At 37.5% G+C, this 22,777-nt stretch overlaps 1 protein-coding gene across 8 annotated transcripts in view; it reads left to right on the top strand.

Moving 5' to 3' along the window:
- BIRC6 (baculoviral IAP repeat containing 6) overlaps positions 1-22,777 on the top strand; it is a 187,719-nt gene that overhangs the window by 20,473 nt on the left and 144,469 nt on the right. For all 8 annotated transcript variants that reach the window (XM_042789690.1, XM_042789689.1, XM_042789688.1 and 5 more), the window contains exons 5-11: positions 1,214-1,325; positions 2,604-2,686; positions 3,885-4,107; positions 4,209-4,369; positions 6,164-6,222; positions 7,575-8,969; positions 20,216-20,365. In XM_042789690.1, coding sequence (XP_042645624.1) covers positions 1,214-1,325; positions 2,604-2,686; positions 3,885-4,107; positions 4,209-4,369; positions 6,164-6,222; positions 7,575-8,969; positions 20,216-20,365 — 2,183 coding nt within the window. The remainder of the gene's footprint in view (positions 1-1,213; positions 1,326-2,603; positions 2,687-3,884; positions 4,108-4,208; positions 4,370-6,163; positions 6,223-7,574; positions 8,970-20,215; positions 20,366-22,777) is intronic.

Genomic DNA, 22,777 nt, shown 5'->3' with positions numbered 1-22,777 from the left:
CTGCTATATTTTTGGGGCCAGAGAGAATTTTGCCTCAGGCTGTTGCTGCAACTCTTTCTGATCCAAATGATAATGTGTACACAAACAAGTAACCCATTATTTTAACCTTCCTAAGCTGAGACTAGTTAGAATACGGGTAAATCTTCTAAGTCTGTAAATCAATTTCTTCTTGAAAGTTTCTATACAAACATTACTTTGCAAGCACTTTATCATTTCCTACAGCTCAAATAATTTAATAAAATTGGTTTCGTCTCTTACTTCCCTTCCCTAAGCCTCCTGGTCTACCTGTACCTTGCCACATTCTGTTTTTTTATTAGAGCTCCCAGAGTTCTGTCTCTTAAGTGGGTATAATGTCAAATTAAAACAGCCCTTGTGTGGGTGTTGCAAGAATAGTTAACTTGCTTGGTAGGAAATGTTTAATATATCCATTCTCTTATAAGACAGAAAAAATCTCCTGAAACTGAGGAGCAGAAACAAGAAGTGAGGCACTTTGCCATCTAGCAGCACTTATTCTTGGGATGACAGTGGAGAACAAACTTTTGTCAAAGAAAAAGAAAATCTGATGATTGTTTCTTACGTACTATTTCAGATGAGGGACATGCACTGAGTGAAGGTGGAAAAGAGAGGAGCTTCTTTTCTCTGTTGACGTTCAAATTTTGTGAATTAGTAGTTTATCATTTTTAAGTATTGTAGTATGCAGTGAGTGACAAATGGTACAAACCCCGCAACATATATTCAGTTAAGCCTAAAATACCACTTTGGAGTAATTTTAAATATGCATCTTCATATCTGTTCAACTAGTAAACCCAAATTTTTGCAGTAGTTGTCATGTTAAAAAAAATGAACTCTTCAGCAGTTCTTTTGGGTTACATTCTGCATCTTCTCTAAATGTAGGGTAGCTTTGGATATCTGATGCTTTTCTGCAGTTACACCAAATAGGCTACCTGGCAGCTAATTTTATTAATTCTGCTTTTAACGCTTGTAGGCACTTGTATTGCTTTTGGTCTTTTTTTGAGGATGTACTTTAGGCACCCAAGTGAGAGAACTTTGTAACTTTTCTGTAATTATTAATTTTATTTTTAAGTATATGTTACAGATAACTATCTGTTGTATTTCTGATGGTTACTGAAGCATTTAAAATGCTTCATAAATAGCTTAACTTTTTCATTCAAAGTGGCAATTTTGGGTAATACAGAATTTTTCACCTTTCTAGGTCTCTGATGTATAGTGAAGCTAATAGACGGGAGACATTCACTTCATGGCCTCATGTGGGTTATAGGTGGGCACAGCCGGATCCTATGGCTCAAGCTGGGTTCTATCACCAGGTAAAAGGTTTAGTTGTTCTTAATATTTGTTCCTTAGGTGAAGGTTTGGGGAGCAGGGGAAACCGTCTTTTTTAATATGGATTCTTTCAGTGATGCAAAAACCCTAATGAAAAACTTTGACATTCAGCTCTTTTCTTTAAGTTTCAGGTTTTTTTCCATGCCTCAAGGTTGCTTATTTTTTTGTATGGATCACAGAAAATACTGTTCTGAACTTCAGCATATAAAATATTTCTAATTGATCAGAGTTAAAAAACAATAATAAAAATAAAGTTGATTGTTACATAGAGTCTCTCTTTCTCTTTGTTAGATTGTTGAATAAATGTACTTACTTTTTATATTAAAAGTAAATCCAATAAGAACAGTAAGCTTGATACCAGAGTTTTCTAACCATACTTTCCTAGTGGGAAACTGTATTGTAACAAGTAATGGTACTAGGTCACATTAATAAATTAAGTTTAGTAATAAATACAACCTCAACATTTTATTCCACTACTCTTGCTTATTTTCCATTTTTCATGATTTGAAATTATTTCTACTATAAAAAAAATAATTTATGGTATGGATGTAGATAATGGCTAGGCCATGCATATCATTTGATACCAATATTGTCTGCCTTATTATGTCAACTGAAAAGCCTGATAGGTGCAAGTGGATATAGTTTCTGAACGATTTCTTAAGCTTATTTAAGAGGAAAAATGCAGGGAATTCATATGTTGGAATTGCATCTGCATATTCCCAAGCATATCTCGGTGAATGGAAATGTGGTCATGAAAATGCTAAATTTTAGAAGAATGGAAATTTCCATTCTTTTTCTTCTGTTGCTTCAGCTAGAAACTGTTCTTTGCAGGGGAGTGATATAGAATGCTTTATATTCCAGCAGATTGAAGGAATAATAGGAAATATTTGATTAAGTGTTTTTCAAACCACGCAGATGTACAGTTTTTCTGCTGAGGATCTAAATTTTTTGAAACTTGTGAACTTCTTCAACAGGAAAAAAGGCCTTAGCAGTGATGCTGAGTTTTGTTGTACGTCTGTGTGCTTTTTATCCAGTGGCTTGCACAGATGTTGGTTCTGAATCTCTTCTATAGTAATAAGGTGTATCCTTTTTTATTAATGTGAAATACTGCCACTTTATAGTATGTAATTTGTGGCCTTCTGTACATATGGTTTGATGCTTTTGCTATGCCACTAGAAGAAAGAGAGGATTTGATCACCTCATTTAAGTGTTTTGTAGTACCTAGCTATATAAATTTCAAGTGTTTCTTCTTATTTTTATAGCCTGCTTCATCAGGAGATGACAGAGCCATGTGCTTTACCTGTAGTGTGTGTTTGGTGTGCTGGGAGCCTACAGATGAACCTTGGTAAGTTTAATGATGTTTGGAGTAGGTTTAGTTTTGTGCTGAAGAGGTTAGAAATCTTTGGAGGACAAAGATCAACGTTGTCTTGCCGAGATTTCTGGTGAGTTTAGAGAGTGTTGCTGACAAGGGTGGATTTCCAAAATAATTCTATGGGACAAATCAGAGTAATTCCCTGTACTATGTCAGATTTGTGTATGATACTAAACCCAAGAAATTTGTAGTTGGTTTTATATCTTCATTCTGATTTGCTATTTCATTTCAAATTGTTCCGTGGCAAAGATGGCAGACAGCATTTCTTTGCAGGGATCGAAACTCAATCTTCTGTATGATTCTGTCTAGAACACATCTGTTTTTAAGTTCTTAAATTGCAATGGCCATATGGGTATATATTTGTCTTTTATGTGAATTTGCAAGATCCATTCTAGTTTCCTGAATCAGCTAAAATTGTGTGTAGTGACAGAAATGCAGGGCCTTGTTGATTTTAAGAGTTCTTAACATATTTTTTTTCTTAATTATTTGGTAATTTATAATAGTTATTTGAACATATCAAATTTGTGGCTTGCTGGAAACTTTCCTTCGTAATATTATTTTCATATTTCTTGTCTCTTCCTTTTCTTTGTTAGTTTCCAGACAGTTTGTAGTAGTAAAATTGCTCTTTGCCACGTGTCTTTCTTAGGTATATATTGAGATTAAAAGGGGTTTTTTTCATGCTTCTTGGTCAATGTATCATTCAGGACTGATTTCAGTTTTGATTTTTTTAATTGTGGATGTACAACTAAAGACATGACATTGCTTTATCTTATTAAGGTTACTTACAATAATATCTCCTAACATTGAAATTCTAATGTATGTTCTGTAGCATTTAATCTGCGTTTTTCTTCGTGAGGGCGTGATGGACTACCACCTATAGAACAATTATTTTTTTAAATGGACTAATTATATTAAGAGCACTGTGTGTAGATTCCTCCATTTAAATATGAATATCCATTAAGCATTCGAAGGCTTTAATACAGTCTGCTATTGAGAAACAGGAGGGAAAGCTGCATTAGTAACTTCAGAACTCTCTTGTGTGGCTGACTGCAGTCCAGTTCAAATGGTTCAGTTTCAGCTCTGCTTCACAAGGGCTGAGTTTGTATATGATGTGTATATTTTTCACGGTAAGAAATCAATGTTTGCTGTGTTTGTTTTTTAATATGAAAAGGTCTGAACATGAAAGACATTCCCCAAACTGCCCATTTGTCAAGGGTGAGCACACTCAGAATGTACCTCTTTCCGTCACATTGGCAACAAGTCCAGCACAATTTCCCTGCACAGATGGCACTGACAGAATAGCCTGCTTTGGATCTGGAAGTTGCCCTCACTTTCTAGCTGCTGCAACAAAACGAGGAAAGATCTGCATATGGGATGTTTCTAAACTTATGAAGGTATACAATATAAACAGCCAGTTTTTATTAACTAGCTTACTGATTAAGCATACCTAGATTTAAATCAAAGACCTCTTCTGTTTCTTCTTGTTATTTCTCAGGTCCACTTAAAATTTGAGATCAATGCATATGATCCAGCTATTGTTCAGCAACTTATGTTATCAGGAGAACAGAGCTCAGGGGTTGACTCAAGAAGACCAACACTAGCGTGGTTAGAAGATTCATCTAGCTGCTCAGATATACCAAAATTAGAAGGAGACAGGTATGCCAATCTACAAAATTAGCAATATGAAATGCTGCTGTGTCAGTGGTAAATGCTGTTTAGTTAAGTCATGCTTTGTGAAACATGAGATTGGTAAGATTTTTTTCATTATTTTTTTTTATCACTGTGTATCTGTGCACAATTCAACACTCAGAAAACCCAGTGATCTAAATTGTTATCTTTAAAGCCAGCTCCATTTTATTCCTGCAGTTTCAGTTTTTATACTTCACTAACAGACATACCAGATCTCATTGCTGCCCTGTGCTGATGTTCCAGAGGTAGAGGAAAAAGAAATAGGAATATAAATTTTGGGACAGCTTTTCATTTTAATGATGGATTATGCATTTCAGGTTTTGAAAGTAAAGGCTACTTGTGGACTTCTGGAACATGCTTTCCTCTGATTGCCTCTGTAATTTCTGGTTATGTTATCCTGAAAATAAATTATGTGGATGTGCTAGGGATTGCTTTCATTTTGTAACTTTAACGCATGCATATAGACTCTAAACAATTAGTCCTGACACAAGCTTTTAGATAAGCAAGAGGGTGTGCCAGTACTTAGTGTCGTGTGAGAAAAAGCAGTATTCTTTCATTTAGGCTTCTTAGTCTGTTACTGGAAACTCCTTTCTCATATTACCAAAACTCAAACAAAAAAGTGAATTGTTGGAAAACTCAGGACAAAAGGTTTTGGGGGAGTCTTTCTGAATGTTTCTTCTTGAACTTCAGCATCACGGAAAGTAACAGTACTGCTACATGAACAAGAAAGTAAATCTTTGGTTTTAAGCTTGGTGTGATTACTACAGTACTGCAGAGCAAATATGAAGCTTGCTCTTCCGAAGAGGGTATGTAGAAACATGGGCAACATCAGCGTGTGTGGCCTAAGAGCCTCGGGCCTAGACTTTTACATAGCTTTAGGACTGTAAATTCCTTGAGAGTTAAACTAAGCCAATTTTAAGAGCTGCTTAAAGGATAGTACAATCAGTACAATCATACTGCTCAGAACTAAGCATCTTTCACTTCATTTAATCTATATGAAATTTACTATCACTTTCCCACTCAAGGGGAAGCTGGATGAGACTAAAGTATTGAATTGTCCCTGTATTACAAAGTGAAGGTTGATCAAGTTTGAGACAAAAAAGATCTGTTTCTTGGGTGTGAGGAGAAAGCATCCAGTTTGTTGAAATTTGGGGATCTGACTTGGTACTGTGAGTAGTTATCCCTGAAGCTGCCAAGGCATTACTGTTCTTCCTGTGTGTAAAGAGCCTGTAATAGGAAATTGTTTCTTATATTGGAAAAGCCAGATGCATAAAATCTTCATGTATTCTTAGAACTACTGAAGGGCCTGTTTCTCTTGAGGAGGTATCTTTAATGGAATCTGCTTTTATGAAAAAATTATTCATCTGCTAGTATTTTTAAAAGCAACATGCCGCTCATACACCCTTTCTTATACTAGTTACAAAATTGCCTTGCTAGAATTGAAGACCAGTCTGGCAGCTCCACCTTTCAGAGGCTATTTTGAGGAACTTTGAAGGTGTCATCAGTTTTTAGAGGTTTTGTTTGGTTGATTTTGAAGCTGATCTTGATGATGGAGGAAAATTCTGTATGCTGTTAATATCTGTGACCAACTCATCAATGTATGTACAATGCTGACTAAAAGAAATGCCAGATTACAATACATATTGTATTTTTACTGTTTTATTTGTTTGTTGTTGTTTTTTTTTTTTTTTTTTTCATTTAATTAAAAATAAAAATGCAGCTTCAGTGTACATGATGTCATTCACGCATTATTTTTTTCAGTGATGACCTGCTGGAGGATTCTGACAGTGAAGAGCATTCCAGATCGGAATCTGTGACAGGTAGGTTATGTCTGATCCATGTAATAGTTTAGAGGTCAGAAGGGAAATTGTTCCACTCAGGCTTTTAAAAAGGCTGTGTCAAAACCAATGATATATTCACTGTATTAGAAAAAAGGATAAAGATTGACCTTGAAAGCAATGCCAGTATTTAAGTCACTGTTTGTGTGATGGAGAGATTACATCCAGGAGAAAAGAAAAACCCTACTTTGTCGGTTAATAAATGTCTTATTTGACAACAAGCACTGCTTATCTTGCTGCCAGTAAAACGCACAAGCCAAGTTAAAAGAACTTACTTAAAATGGGAACAAATCACAGCTGTATAAAACCCTTTAAATTCAGGGGATTGCCAGAGAGACTTCTTTATCTGGATTGTTTCCTTGTGAATATGCACTTTGATAGAGTATTTCTGTTTCTGAATAAAGAATTCATATAGAAGCAGAGCAGTGCTATGCATGGAGTTACTGTGTTGTGTTCTTAGAGGTTGAATCAGAAATTTTGATGAGAGGGAGGATTACATTTTTATTTTCCATAATCCAGTTTACCTTTTCGAGTAAGGATGGGGAGGTAGGCAAGAGAAGAACATGTGCATGTGCATACGCACAAGGAAATAGATTTAATATGTAAAAAGTATTTTTTTTTTTTTAACAAAAGTATTAGCGAAGATGGTGCTCTGTCACTTATGCTTAAATCACCTCTCAATCTGGGTTTGTACAGTGTCCTTTATAATCTCTTAAATCTCTACTATACTACAGTTGAAGTCCTCTGATTCATTGTTATTTTTGCAGTACTGTTGAATTTTTTCAGGCTTTCCCTTAAGTTTTTACTGAGTTTTATTTTATGGTAGCTTGGAGTTCTTTCCGTTGGGTGGCCTGTTACATTGGGGATATTTGATACTTACTTGATACTGTATCAAGTTTTAGAGTAAAATGACTTATTTTTCAACTGAGATTGGAGAATGAATCTGCAGAATTTCAGATTTTTCATGGTACTGGATTGTCTAGGAACGAAGGGGAATAATACATGACAGAACAAGAGTTGATTAAATTAGCTGGATTTCACTATGGTGGTCTAGCTCAAGTAGAATAATTGGTAGAATGATAATGTTGTTTACTGTCAGACTTGTTACAAAGACTAATGTCCTGTTCTCTTTCACTCTTGTTGATAAGATTAGGAGAACCATTAGTCTATGTGGAAGTAATGTTTCTGGGTCTCTTATTGTTTCTTGATTATCAAATCTCAAATATATGAAATATTTTAACATATTGAAACTGTAGAGCAGTGACATTTTACTTAATTATGAGAATAAGTCTGTAATATATGCGGTATGATTCCTTTTTTTTTTTTTTTTAAAGGGCATACATCACAAAAAGAAACTATGGAAGTCAGCCTTGATATAACAGCTCTCAGCATTCTTCAGCAACCTGAAAAGCTTCAGTGGGAAATTGTTGCAAATGTTCTGGAAGACACGGTTAAGGATCTAGAAGAACTTGGGGCAAATCCCTGTTTGGCCAACTGTAAGAGTGAAAAGATGAAGGAAAAACATCTAGAACAACACAACATTCCCTTTCCTTGTTTATTAGCTGGAGGTCTATTAACATACAAATCACCTGCTACCTCTCCTGTTAGCAGTAACTCTCAGAGGTCACTGGATGGCTTAAGTAGGACTCGAGGTGAGAGCGTCTCGGAACAGGGATCAACTGACAATGAATCCTGCACTAATTCAGAACTGAATTCCCCTCTGGTAAGGAGGACTTTACCCGTATTGCTGCTATACAGCATTAAGGAGTCTGATGAAAAAGCAGGAAAACTCTTTTCACAGATGAACAATATTATGAGTAAAAGTATACATGATGATGGTTTCACAGTTCCACAGATCATTGAAATGGAGCTGGACAGTCAGGAACAGTTGCTGTTACAGGATCCCCCTGTGACTTACATTCAGCAGTTTGCAGATGCTGCAGCCAACCTAACTTCTCCGGACTCGGACAAGTGGAGCTCTATGGTTCCCAAGCCTGGGACTTTGGTTCAGTGCCTGCGTCTGCCAAAGTTTGCAGAGGAGGAGAACCTGTGTGTAGATTCAATCACTCCTTGTGCAGATGGAGTTCATTTGTTAGTAGGACTGCGGACTTGTCCTGTCGAATCTCTGAGTGCAATAAATCAAGTAGAGGCCTTGAATAATTTAAATAAATTAAACTCGGCACTATGTAATAGAAGGAAGGGGGAACTAGAATCAAGTCTTGCTGTAGTGAATGGCACGAGTATTGATGTAATCCAGCATGAGTCACCAGCAGATGTACCAACTCCTTTAATAATTCAACCTGAACAGAGAAGTGTTAGTGGTGGATACCTAGTGCTATATAAAATGAATTATGCCACTAGAATAGTTACTCTAGAGGAGGAACCGGTAAAAATCCAGCATATCAAAGACCCCCAAGACACAATTACCTCAATGATTTTGCTCCCACCAGATATATTGGATAATCGAGAGGATGACTGTGAGGAGCCTGTAGAGGAAATACAATTAACTTCTAAAAATGGCAGTGGGAGAGAGAGAAGATCTGAGATCTCTACTCTTGGGCACCTGGTAATAACTACTCAGGGAGGATATGTAAAAATACTAGATCTTTCGAACTTTGAAATTCTGGCCAAAGTGGAGCCACCTAAAAAAGAGGGCACTGAGGAACCAGATATGTTTGTCTCTGTGATATACTGTTCGGGCACAGACAGATTATGTGCATGCACCAAAGGTAAGACTTTTCTTAAACATTTTACTTTAATGTTTGATCTGAATGTATTTGGATTATATTATAGAGTGTTAGAATCTAAACTTCAAAACAGTAATAGGCAAATTCCGATGAGTTTAATTATGCTGTTGGGAGCATGGAGTCTGGTTAATTCCTTGTCTTAAATGTAGATTTTAATTTCTAAAATGGGAATGACTCCTAGGTATGTCCAGTGTACTGGTAAATTTGTTCTTGTAGAGGCACATATTTTCTTAAACCCAAAACAAATATAAGTAATTCTTGTATCTCATTATTTCTGTGCTAGAGAGGCATGATTCAGAAAAATGTCTCCTTTCTGTAACTGGTGATATTTAAGAGGGTAGAGAAGATAATGCTTTTGTACCTTATTCCAGTGGTCAGTTGTATCTTTCACATGGGGCTGCTGGTTCTGCTTTAGCCTTCTGCAGTGGGATTACACTTTCTTGAGCGTGAGAGCCAGGCTATCTATACAAGATTGTTAAATCTTTTTCAGAATGAACACAAGATATTTTGGAGGAAGGAGACAGGTAGGAGGGAATTGTAACTCAAGTCCAGACAGCTGCTACTTCATAGAAGTCCCTAAACCACCACACACCTCCCTGCTTCCTTGTGTCACACTGGGGCAGTGGAAGCAGGTCTGGCTGTCATCCAGCTGAGTTTCCTCCACGCACCAACGTCCCTTTTAGTTCTCCTGCACTTGAATAGAGCTCTGGTGGAAATGCTTAGCCACTCAGAGGGACTAAGCCGATGGAATGGTTCACACATTTCAAATTAACTCCCACCAATATCATGTGAAACTTTACTAAGAATTATTTAAATTTACACATTTCTTCCTTTCTTGGTAGTGTCACGTTGATTACGCAGTCCTCCTATGAGCAGTTATTAAATAAGATTTACCTGTTGTTTCCAGCAGATAAAGTCAAGCTTCTAAAAATCTTATGTCTGTTAAAGGCCCTGTGTTTATCAGTTACCTTCCAGGAGTTTTAGCAGTGCAGGTTTTAGATTTGCATTTTCAATGTGGATGAAAACATCATGTGTTAACAGCCAGTATTTATGTTTGCAGATTCTCGATGGAAACATTCATATTTACGGAATTGTTCTTTTTTGGTAACTGCCTTTGAAGAAATGTCTATTAAACTGTTCTAGCTTTATTTAATAGTGCATGCCTTTTCCTAGTTAAAATGGAATTCTAACTGAAAGGTTAATTGCCTTTGAAAACTGATATATCATATCCAAGTCATAATGTTTTTACCTATGCTTTGCTTAGCAAACTGCAATCTCATTTAAAAAACCCCCAAACCTTGCTAAGGTTTTTTTTTTCTACAGAATTGTACTACTATTAATTTCTTTCTTATATCAGATCTATTCTGTCTTCCTTGTCTTTTAAGATTAATGATAAAAGTTAAAGGGCTTATTGTTACTGTGCACGGTATTTTCCCATCCAGTGTTAGCATGCATAGTAATTATATTCTTGTAGAATTTTGGTATTGTCTAAACCTGTTTTGGGACTTTGAGTGTAAGATATGCAGGTCTGTTGAGTTGGGAGCATTTATTCTGTGTGTGTAGGAGTATTCGTCTCTTCTGCCTAGATAACTACCACCTTTGTTACTGGCTGGGTAATCATTCATCCTCATAATAGACATGCACATCATGCTGCTTTTTCAGTAAATATCTATTTTTTTTCTCTCTGAGAGTGTTATAATATCCATCTAGTAATTTATAAACAGCTGTGCTGTGACTTTTGTTCTTGCTGCCTTTAAGATTGACTTTAAGATTGTGTTTTTTTTCTCCTGTAGTCCGATATGACCCAGGTATCTCCCTGCCCTCAGTTTCCTCTTTTGAATATAGTACTTTAACTTTTTTTTTTTTTTTTTTTTTAATCCATTGATTATTCTTAACTTTCATTTACACCCACTACACCTCTATTTGGAACTTGATTTTCTGCTCTGCATCCAAATTAGTGAAATTCAGAATTCATTATTTTTATTGTTTATACATCTTTAGAAGATTTCAATTTCTATTCCTTTTTTAACATTTCAGTCACTTCTCCTGGTATAATTTTTCCCACTTTTGAGAAATTAAGTCCAAAACAATCATAAATATTTAGGGGCCAAGGTCCATTAGAAGTCTGGATTTCAGTGTCTGATACATCTGAAGCTTCAGTGTTGTAATGTTTATGCCAAAATATAAAGCTTTGCAAAGAGTGACTTGTTCTTAAATGGTTATAAATAACTGTACTGCATAAAATTCAGGAATAGTGAAAGAAAAAGCAAATCAAAAAGTTCAACTTACATTAATAAATAACTTTTTATCCTATATCTTATTGCACATTTGAATAACTTGATGTAAGGAATAGCTTTTGCATAATTTTTGTTGTGTTGAATTATAATCATCCTTTAATGTCTCTTCTCTAAGTGAGTAAAATTGTTTGCTTATCTACTAGGTGGCTGAAAATATTTTAAAAAAATTATTATATTTATTATTTCTTAAATGCGGTTTCTTTAGGCTTCTTCCAAAATCAGTTTGAGCTCTTTGCTCTCCTGTATTTACTGCCACGTATGGGATGGTGCTTGCAGTCTGACAGTGTTAGGAAGATCTGTGTTGAAAGCAGAATAACTCTATTCATTGATGTATTCAATGTTAATCCTTCTAGCAAGTAGTTTCTAGTGCAAAGACATACGTAAAAATATTAAGTAGAAGACTTGGAACCTACATGCACTGGAAATGCTTGGATGTTAGAATACTATTCAAAAATATAATCTGAGCAATATATTCTTTCCTGTTTACTTTGTTAGGTGGTAGGAGTAGGCAAACAGGTACTTTAATGTCTGAAAATGCTGGATGCAGAATAGTCTTTTTTCCTGTGGCTTCTGCTTGTTGGCATATTATTTTTGTTGGTAGATCATATAATTTTTCCCATAGCTGCATTTAAGATATAACTAAAAAGAAACCTCTGTGTGAATGGGTGTTTCAGGTTTTGAGTGATTTTTATGTAAAGATGTTTTAGAGCTGCATTTGACGTCATCCATCTTTGTGAGCTGGGAATAGTTATCCTCATGCCTCTTCAAAACATTATCTCTAGGTGTCATCTTCAGGTGCTTCACTGTTTCTGGAGGGATTACTTGGAGTTGACCTCTTGGGAAAATGTGCACGTATATTCTTGGTTCCAGTTCTGTTAAGCAAACATAGTGGACTTTAGTCTCTTTGTATTCTGCTTTCTTCTCTTTCCCTTGGCCAAGGTTAGATTATAGTTAATATCCCTTCAGTAGTGCTTTGTTTGTTATTACTTTGGCCTCTTGAAGGATCTGCTTGGTAGAGTACCATGGGTTAAAGCCCTGGAGGGAAGAGGGGCCCAAGAGGGCTGGTTAGTATTCAAGGATCACCTCCTCCAAGCTCAGGAGTGATGAATCCCAAAAAAGAGAATGTCAGGCAAAAATGCCAGAAGGCCTGCATTGGATGTACAAGGAGCTCCTGCACAAACTCAAACACAAACAGGAAGCCTACAGAGGGTGGAAGCAAGGCCAGGTATCCTGGGAGGAATACGGGGAAACTGTCTGAGCAGGCAGGGATCAGGTTAGGAAAGCCAAAGCCCTGATAGAATTAAATCTGGCCAGGGACATCAAGGGCAACAAGAAAAGCTTCTATAGCTATGTTGACGATAAAAGGAAGACCAGGAAAAATGTGGGCCCTCTCCAGAAGGAAGCAGGAGACCTGGTTACCGGGGATATGGAGAAGGCTGAGGGACTCAGTGATTTTTTGCCTCAGTCTTCACTGGCAAATGCTCCAGCCACATCACCCGAGTCGCAGAAGGCAGAAGCAGGGACTGAGAGAATGAATAACCATCCACTGTAGCAGAAAATTAGGTTCAAGACCATCTAAGGAACCTGAAGGTGCACAAGTCCATGGGACCTGATGAGATGCATCCACAGGTCACGAGGGAACTGGCGGATGAAGTGGCTAAGTCACTATCCATCATATTTGAGAAATCCTGACAGGCCTATGAAGTTCCTGCTGACTGGGAAAGGGGAACCATAACCCCCATTTTTAAAAAGGTAAAAAATTAAGACCTGGGGATCTACAGGCCAGTCAGTTTCACCTCTGCCCCCAGCAAGATCATGGAGCAGATCCTCCTGGAAATTACACTAGGGCACATGGAAAATGAGGTGATTGGTGACAGCCAATTTGGCTTCACTAAGGGCAAATCATGCCTGAAACATTTGGTGGCCTTCTACAACGGGGTTACAGCATTGGTGGATAAGGGGAGAGCAACTGACATCATCTACCTGGACTTGCACAAAGCATTTGACACTGTCTCACACGGCATCCTTGTCTCTAAATTGGAGAGGCATGGATTTGACAGATGGAGGCTGGAGCATCTCCCCTATGAGGACAGGCTGAGAGAGTTGGGGGGAGACCTTTTAGGGGCCTTTCAGTACCTAAAAGGAGGCCTACAGGAAGGGTTGGGGATAGGCTTTTTATCAGGGAGTGTAGTGATGGGACAAGGGGTAATGGTTTTAAACTGAAAGAGGGTAGATTTAGGTTAGATAAAAGGAAGAAATTCTTTCCTGTGTGGGTGGTGAGGCACTGGCACAGGCTGCCCAGAGAAACTGTGGCTGCCCCCTCCCTGGAAGGGTTCCAGGCCAGGTTGGACGGGGCTGGGAGCCCCCTGGGCTGGGGGAAGGGGGCCCTGCCTGGGGCAGGGGGTTGGGACTAGATGATCTTTAAGGTCTCTTCTAACCCAAACCTGTCTGTGTTTCTGGATGAGGGTTTAAAACATAGTTTTGTGTCATTAATATAAAACAGCCTAAATTTTGCTTTTATAACATCCAAAATAAGGAAAGTCATTATTATAAAACTATGCATAGGTTGACAAGTATAGTTCTTGAATAGAGTTACAGCTTTAGCATAGTGTTTTGATATTATTTGAGTCCTCTTTGGTGTGTAAGAGAATCAAATAGTTTGTTTTGGATGCATAAATTTCTAGAGCTGTGGTTGTCATGGCCCTCTTCATATCTCAGTTTTCACGTAATTATGTTTAACTTTTTAAATTACAGTCCTACCAAAAATTACTTAAGAGAACAGTTCACACAATACATTCTACTTTTTTCCTTTGTTGGGTTTGTTTTGGGTTCTTTACTTAGTTTAGCTGCTTAGCTGTGTTTACCATTAAGGCAGTTTTGTTGCACTTTACTTTAGAATATGGAATGAGGTGGAAAAATGCATGTATCTGAAATACTCCTTTTTTGTCTGACATAAAAGTGCAGATCTCTGTTTGTATTTTGTTTTGGCAGTTCTGAAAATTGTGCATACTTGTGTTTCTGGGAGTATTTTTATAAAGATCGTTAAGAATTGTCAATTTTCTGTCTTCCCCCACTACTGATGTTCTCCCTTGTCAAGCTACGAACCTCAGTGTCTGAAGCTCTCTGAAGAAATACTGTCAAGTAGGAAAGTGAGGTGGCATTTCAAACAAATGCTACAAAAAGTGGAAATGTTCATGGTGTTGTCATGAAGCAGGTACTTCCGTGCTAGACTGAGTAGGTGTTGAAATCTGTATGATCTGTTGGAGTGCTTAAGTTCCTCCTAGTGAGTGAACTATTCCTGGATTTTGCTCACCTGAAATTTGCAATCTAATTCTTTCACAAATCTAGTTTTTGAACGTCTGTGAATGAAGGTTTTACAGTAGATCGTTTCCCTGTTGAGTCTTGTTGAAAATGCTAGTATTTGTCTTTGTGTTACATTTAACAAAAAATTTCTCAACAGAAAGTTTTATTTTTTTTAAAAGGTGGTTCTTCAGTAATTCTCTAAATTCATTTCGTTATATTTTCAGTTTTGTTATTATCTGAAAGTAATCCAGGGAAAAACGAGCAAAAAAGTTTTTCTACTTGTTTTCATCATAAAAACAAACTCTAGTGCCTTTTTGTTCTGGCAGTTCTCTTTTCTGCCTGTATTGCTTCAGAGCCAACAGACAAAAAGACACAGCTCCAATTGAAGTTCCATAATCAGCTTCTCACACATAGCGATTTCTAGATCACATTGAAATCAGTTATTTTTGATATTGTCTGTTTCTGAGTTAGAGTTGGAAGCTGTAGAAGATGATCACGGAAACTGAATGTAACCCATTATGTACATTTGTATCTTACTGATTGTTTTACACTTTCACTTATAAACACTTAATTCTTTATGTGTCTGTTTTGTCATTATTCTTTTTTTAATGTTCTTTTCTGTGTATGTAATTCTTCTAAATTCTTGCCTGCAGTGTTACATTACAAGTTTCTCTAGTCACTGACTGTCCTGGTTTAAACCTGGCCGGCAGCTAGCTGAGCACCTCACAACCACTTGCTCACCCTCCTCTGCCCGGGGGATGGGTGGAGAATTGGAGGGATAAAGAGAGACTCGTAGGTTGAGATAAAAACAAAACAGTTTAATAATTGAAATAGAATAAAACAATAACAATAAGTACAAATGGGTGATGCACAACGCGATTTCTCACCACTCACCACCCGATACCCAGCCTGTTAGCAGCTAGTGATCCCAAAAGACCCAGATCCTGCAATCACAATCCCAGAAGTGAGAGAACCTCTCCTTCCCGGCCACCCCTCCTTTATATATACTGAGCGTGATGCTACATGATATGGAATATTCCACTGGCCAGTTTGGGGCCGGTGCTCTGGCCGTGCTCCCTCCCAGCTTCTTGTGCACCTGCGCCCAGGCAGGACAGGGGGAGTTGGAAAGTTTTTGATTTCTTAGCAACTGAAAACATCACTACACTATCAACATCCTTCTCATACCAAATCCCATAGTGAATCCAAAACACAGCACTATTCTGGCTACTAAGAAAAGGAATTATCTCTGTCCAAGCTAAAATCAGGACACTCATCTTTGCTGGAGAAATTGTTTTTTCAGACTGGAGTTTGCTATGTCTGTGCTCATATTGCTTGTTGCAAGCCTGGCAGAACTGGATGGCACTTATATACATTTGAGAATTGATTCCCCCAAATCTTGTACCTTTCAGTTATAACAGATTTCTTGCTCTTGAGTTGTATGTAGTGTATTAATTACTCTCTGTAGCTTTTGTTCTGGTATTGTTTGGGTATCTTACTGTCTCTTCCGTGTCATTAGGCATTGCCAGCCTTGCATGCTGGTGTATTTGAAGTTCAGGAATCAATTTACTGTTTTCAATTTTATGCCTTCATAGGCAATGGAGTCTAATGAGACTGGGGAGAGGTCAAGTTTTTCCACATCAGAATTAGTGTTGAAAGTGATGCTAAGAGGTCATCTTCAAGTCAGGATTAATTGCACTTACCCATTCAGAAGCAGAGTACTGATCAGCATGTTTCTGAAGATCTTCAGCGTGGAGATTTAACAGCCTACTCATGAAATTTCTTCTACTGTATGGTGTTGATTTTTTTATTTCCTCCTTTCTTCCTAATGTTTAGCCTGTACTATCTTTGCTAATTGGAGTCTTTACTATCTTTTATGACCTTTATGAACATGACAGAGATTGCTTCAAAAAAGGGGGGGAAGACAGTTTATTTAGGTACTGTACTCCTCCAACCATTTATTTTCTTAAGCTGAATATCTCTAATCCTTTTAAACTTTTCTCGGCGGCTCTGAAAGAAAAAAAACCCACCCCTTACTCTCCTCTCCAAAAGACCTGCTCAAGTCAGTCCGCATGTTTCTTGATGAGATACCCAAAAGCAGGCACAGTATTCCTACAGATGTCTTTGAATGGAACAGAAGAATTCCTTAGCAGCTCTGCAGTCTGTACATGCCATGTGTGCATATACACAGTGGGATGTTTGCACTTTTGAGCAGGAAATTTAATCAGGTTATCTTCTGACTCACAAGAGCCTCTTTTACAGAACTGCTGGCTAGCTGATTTTTCTTCATCCCGTAATAGTACATTTAATTATTTCTTGCTAGTCATAGTAACTTTCACTTGTCCCTATTCAATTGCATTCTATTTTTTCATAAGCTGGCATGGAGTCTTACAGCTGTAATTTCCAAGAATAAGTGTAAATTCTATTGGAGTGAGGTTTTGGGGAAGCTTTCTTGAGGATATTTTTCAAGTGTTCTGAACTAATATATTTAGAGCTAACCCTTTCTCTACAGCCCAGTGGTGAGACAAGAAGGACTACAGGTTCTTCAGTGGATAGTTTCCTGTGGTAGGGCTTTGTTTTCTTAATTCCTTTAACTATTCGAGATATGGTTTATCTATGTCCTTGTGTTGTGAATTGCTGTTGACAATTATGTTGCTCTTCCAGACTCCTGCCAGAATGCAGGAGATACATTCAGGGTACTGAACGTTTCACCAGATTGGCTTTGACTGCAGTGACCTACTCTCTGACATGTTCTCTATGTTGTGCCAGTGCTGTACCAGTCCTGGAACTGGTAACTGTTTTGCCAGAAGGAAGCTTGAGATTTATTTGGATGGATTTGTGATTCTTATGTTCAGATTGTATAACCCACCAGGTTCTTGAGTCCAGGCAAATTACAGATTTTTCAATACAATTCAGAACTAAATTAACAGTGTTCTGAATGTATTACCTGTTATTTTCAGGAAGTATAATGATGTTGGTTTCCAATTATTTTCCTTTGTGATCACTGAGTAAGTCAGTGTCAGCTGTCATATCTTCTTGGTAGTGCAAGAATAAGCATTTATCACCTGTCAAAGTAGTGCAGTCAGAGAGGTCTTCTAATCAGTATTACTTACTATGTTTGCTACCTGGCTAGAATTGGAAAGCACCAGATGAGTCACCATTTCAGCCTAGCAGTACATAGTGCATACCATGAACCAGTAGTAACACACACACACACACACACACACCAAAAAAAAAAAAAAAGCAGCATTGACTTTTGCACAGATTTATTTTTTTTTTTTTACTGACATTTGACTATAGAACTGTAGCATCTTTGAAACAAATAATTAAGCCTGCATCATCAGAAGGTCGCCTTTGGATGTTCTAGAACAAATGCCTCCTTTGATACAGAAGCAAAGCCACCTGTAGGGTTTTGGAAAGTGTGCATAAGCACTAATAATTTTATAGGCTAATACTGTATAATTGAAGTTCATGATAACCATCTTTACAGAAGTTTTTTAAAAACAAATATGAGGAAGTGAGATATCTCAAGTTTAGTACAGAATTTTCCTTGTAAATGTTCTGGAGTCTTTCAGGAATGCAGGGATTGTGAGTCTCTTCCTCTTATAGTATGGATAAAATGGTAATTTTTTTTTTTTGCTGCTGTTAATTAGTGACAGAAACTCAGAAACATGCTTTGTGAACCAAGGTTTTGTTTCTTTAAAATCAAATCCTACCCAACCAGCTACAGAATAAGTGAGACCTTGGCATAACTTTCCCTTAGAAAAACCCAGAACTTTCTGAAGTTCTTCAGTGTTTCTCCTGCTGTGAGCTGTAAAACTGGCAGATGGTGCAAGTCAGCATGTTGAACTTCCATTGCATGAGGGCGTAGTTTATTTCTAGGACAGGAGATTATCTGGTTTTGATTGTTGAGATCATTCTGATCATTGATGTTTTTTTTTTTCACCAGTAAACAACAGGAAACAAACTGAGGCTTGGCTTACTACCAAATGAAGCTGTCAATGTCTGTGTTTTTTCTAATGTGTCCCTAATTCTTTTTGTTTGAGGAAAATTGCTTATTTGTGAGCTATTTAATTTCAAGGAAACTCATTATAAATGAGATAGAATAATTCTAGCTTATAATATATATATATTGATCTAAGTGAGTTATTTAAATATCTTATAAGCTAGAACTATTTTTTTTTTCCCCCTTTACTCTTGCGAGGTGCTGTTCTGCACTGGGGGTGGGTGTGTAGGGGCTGAGAAAGGAGTGGTACAGACTTCTTACTGGATCTCACTGAGAAAGGCCCCACCAAGAAATGGCTTAATGGTTTAATGAAATAGCTGTTTAATAAGATAAAATAGAAAGAGATCTAGACAGTGAGAAAATCTCCTATCCCTTCAGATGCTGGGAGCCCTGCTGTCATGCAGCATCACCCAGAGCCCCTGAGAAAAGGTTTTCCCACAGCACACTGCACAGATCCTGCGCATGGAGAGGTTCTTCCTTTTTGGTCATTTGAGCTATTATTTTCCACTTTTTATTCTGTCTTGTTAAAACAACTATTTTATTGAGCCGTTTGTTGTCAGGCCTTTCTTACTGAGATCCAGAAAAAAAACCTATCGCAGCTGTCTCTTTGCCTCACATGCATCTTCTCTCAGCCTCTCACGCTCGCTCTCGGCCTTGTTGTGCCTCTCCACTGCTGTTTCTCTCCCTTCACTGTGCAGAACATGGACCTGCTGACTATGCTTTTACCTTGGATTTTTATGATGTGTATTATCTCAAGTTCATTTCAATTACCTGGATAATTTGTATAACAGGGTTTGTCATGACATTAATCAGATGCTGAAGGACAGTCTGTAATCAATTTTCAGGAAAACTATGGAAGGCCTACCCTGGGATTTTCCTCTCTAAATCCTACTGATTAGGATTTTCTAACTTCTGAAACAGTTAACACTTCCCCATCCCCCAGCCTTATGTACATTTGAGCATTTCTTGGTGTCTTCTCTGTGAATGACAGAATTTATCTTTCTATATCTGTAAAGGTGAATAATGGACAACTTCCTTGAATGATTTCAAGCTTCCATGGAAACATTGTGTCTATAAAAAATGTTGGACTTGTTCTTTTGACTGTTGACCTGATCAGTGTTGTAATTCCAAGATTGACGAAATAATGTTGAGTCCCTTAGAGCTCAGTGGGGAAGTGATCTTTTTAATTCTCAAGGATTGAACCTTAAAAGGAAATTTATGCGACCTGTACAGATGAGGTAGTGTAGGCATTAAGATGGCATGATGGAATATTTTCTGATTAAAAGCATAATTTGGATTATGGAAAGTGTCATAATGGTTACGATTTTGTGTTTCTGTTGAGGATTCCTTAGTTAATTACTTTTTAATCCCTCTTCCCCCTAATATGTTTTTTCCCCTTTGATGCCATTCACCACTGCAGTTAGTATTTTTGTAGTTCTGTTTTGCATTTACCTTGAAAAAACTTGTAGTAGTAAAGGAAAATGAGTATTCCTGTATAATTTTACTGGTTTCAGGTCCTTCATAATTACTGCTATAATACTGTAGCACTTCAACTGCAAGTATGAGTTGAGTTTAGCTATATGCCTGTCTAAACTTTTCTCTTTTATTGTCTGTGATGATTTTAGGTGGAGAACTTCATTTCCTTCAAATTGGAGGGACCTGCGATGACATAGATGAAGCCGATATACTTGTAGATGGATCCCTTTCCAAAAGTGTAGAACAGTCGTCAGAAGGCACCAAGCCCTTATCTAACCCTTCTAGTCCAGGCATTACAGGTAAATTGCACGTGTTTAAATGTATCGTAAGTAAAAATGCTTTTGTAATTTTTTGAAGTTGCATGTTAAGATGTTTTTGAGTTCTTTAATAGCATGCTGCTTTTTACTTTTTTGCTGCCTGAAGTTGGAGTTCTGTAGTTGCTGTATGCCTTAACATTGGTTATGTAAAAGTACAACACTTCAGCAGTTCCCGATTTAAAAAAAACCAGCACTTTTGTGTAACTGATTTGTTTTCCAATCTCTGCATGTTATTGTAAGTGTGGCAGAGGGAAAATCAGGTAATTGTACAGGCACTGACCTCTCTTCATAATTTAAATAGGCTTGAGCTCTTTATTTGGAATTAAAATTATATGTTCATAATGTAAAATTGCCTTAACATTTCATGCAGAAGCTGTACGGCTCTGCTTAATGAAACCATACAAAACATATATTCAGCAAGTATTGCTGCATACAGTAAAATTATTGCTCTCTATACTTCAAGCAGTGCAGTTGCTGTTGATAAATTAAGCTTATGATGTGAACTCTTGGATTTTTGTTTTTAGCAGTTTGTCTGGGTTGAGCTATGTTTAAATTCTGCTGCCATTTACCTACTAGTTTCCTTTCTGGAAACATTGTCTGCCCTTGGACAGCAAGAATTAATTGTTTCTAATTGTCCAAATTCTATTTTTACCCCAAACATCATACTTTTGTGTTGTCTTTACTACAGTTCTCATATACCAGTCCTGCCACCGGTCTGCTGCCTGGCCTACTTTGGTAAAATAAGGACTTGACCAAGAGGGTTGTTCCTTTTGTAGTCAGGTAGAAGGGGGAAAATGTGAGGCGCCCCTCCGACTTGTAAGGGAGAACAGTGGGTATGCAGGTTATGGGAGCTCCTCTGTAGGGGTCTCAATCTTTTCTCAGCCCTCATCAAAGATGCTTTAGTGTTGATAACTTGCTACTTAAACTTAACAGCAAATCAAATTTTGCTGGTTAAGCCTGAGGAAGATTTAAGTCACGCTGAGGTTTTTAAAGTGTGTGTCTATATATATGTATGTATGTATATAGTCGTGCTTTGAGTCTTAAAGGGAATTGTTTATGAGAGCTATAAAATGGTTAGGTTTTTCATTTTGTTTTAACCTGCAGTTGTGGAAATGGAGAGAGACACAAAGCATAATTATTTTGGTTGGGTTGGAGCTTGGAGGTTTTATTCATGTCTGTTGTGACAAAAATGGGGATATACTGGACATAGATGAACTAGAATATAAAATACAAAAATCATATAAAGCATGAACGTTAAAGCAATGATACAATGGACATAAATCATTAATGTAGCTATGATCATTTCAGAGAAGTGATGTTAATTTTGTGGGTACATGTCTGTGGTGGGGGGTATCTACCTGCAGCTGCAAAGGACAAAAACAGCTGTGAAAGGACTGAGTGGCAGTACAGGGACCGTTTTGGATCATGGTGTCTTTGTGGTCAACAGGCCATTTGCTGTCTTTCTCCCCAGATCCCTGCTTGTTGCTGGCCGTGTAACATTTTAAGTTGTGTTGTGCAGTTTTTGTATGACCCCTGATTTTATTCCCTAAGAAAAAGAGGGAAGGAAAAGATGCTTTCTGTCATAAGATTATCTGTAAGCATCACTATAGCAGTTGCTGTCATCTTTGCTTTGAGGACTGATTTTCTCCTGATCCTCCTCTTTCACTGGAGGAGCCATTCCTGAACTTTGAAAACCGCTAGGTAATAAACCATTGTGCATATGTGAGGGAGAGAAGTCTGTGGCTTTCTTCTGCACCTTTCTTCTTTTGCTAATGGCAAATAAAGCAATAAAGAGATTATGAATATCCAGTACATACATGTGTTTCAATAGATGCATTCCCCGTACAGTAGCTTATCAGCAGATTTAAGTGACTTCCAAAATTACCAGTTTCTTGGTAATTTTGACCAACCTGATGAATCATATCGATGATCATTACTGTTTAAATTCAGCCAATACTGTAACGGTGAATTTTTTTTTTCTCGTTCTCCTCCCCATCCAGCATTCAGTCTTGGCTTGATTATGACTTATTGGAACAAGAAAGGGATTTACCTATTTATAGATTTCAAAGTAGCTGTATCTTTAGATTGTCTGCAAGCGGCAGGTCCTCCTTTACGTAGTCCCGTAATTCAAAGAGTGTAGTAGTGCTTGGTCTTGGTTGGTAATGGTTTCCAAAGAGTTGTTGGATACATAGTAATGATCAGATAAATTGGGTACTGTTTTGCTGTCGGATCAAACTGAGCCACTGAAAACTTAGTAGTCATATAAAGCCACTGCTGATTTGAGGAGCCTGTAGGGAAGAGTTGAAACCAAGTGGTTGCAGAGCTCTTAGTCTAAACTGTCCAGGTTAAGGATACTGAAGTCAGTAATACTGGGTTCTTAGCATATCATGTGCA

Source organism: Tyto alba, unplaced genomic scaffold (genome assembly GCF_018691265.1).
Source record: "Tyto alba isolate M040663 unplaced genomic scaffold, T.alba_DEE_v4.0 Super-Scaffold_16, whole genome shotgun sequence".
Classification (NCBI taxonomy): Eukaryota; Metazoa; Chordata; class Aves; order Strigiformes; family Tytonidae; genus Tyto; species Tyto alba.
This window is presented reverse-complemented; position numbering and strand designations above follow the sequence as displayed.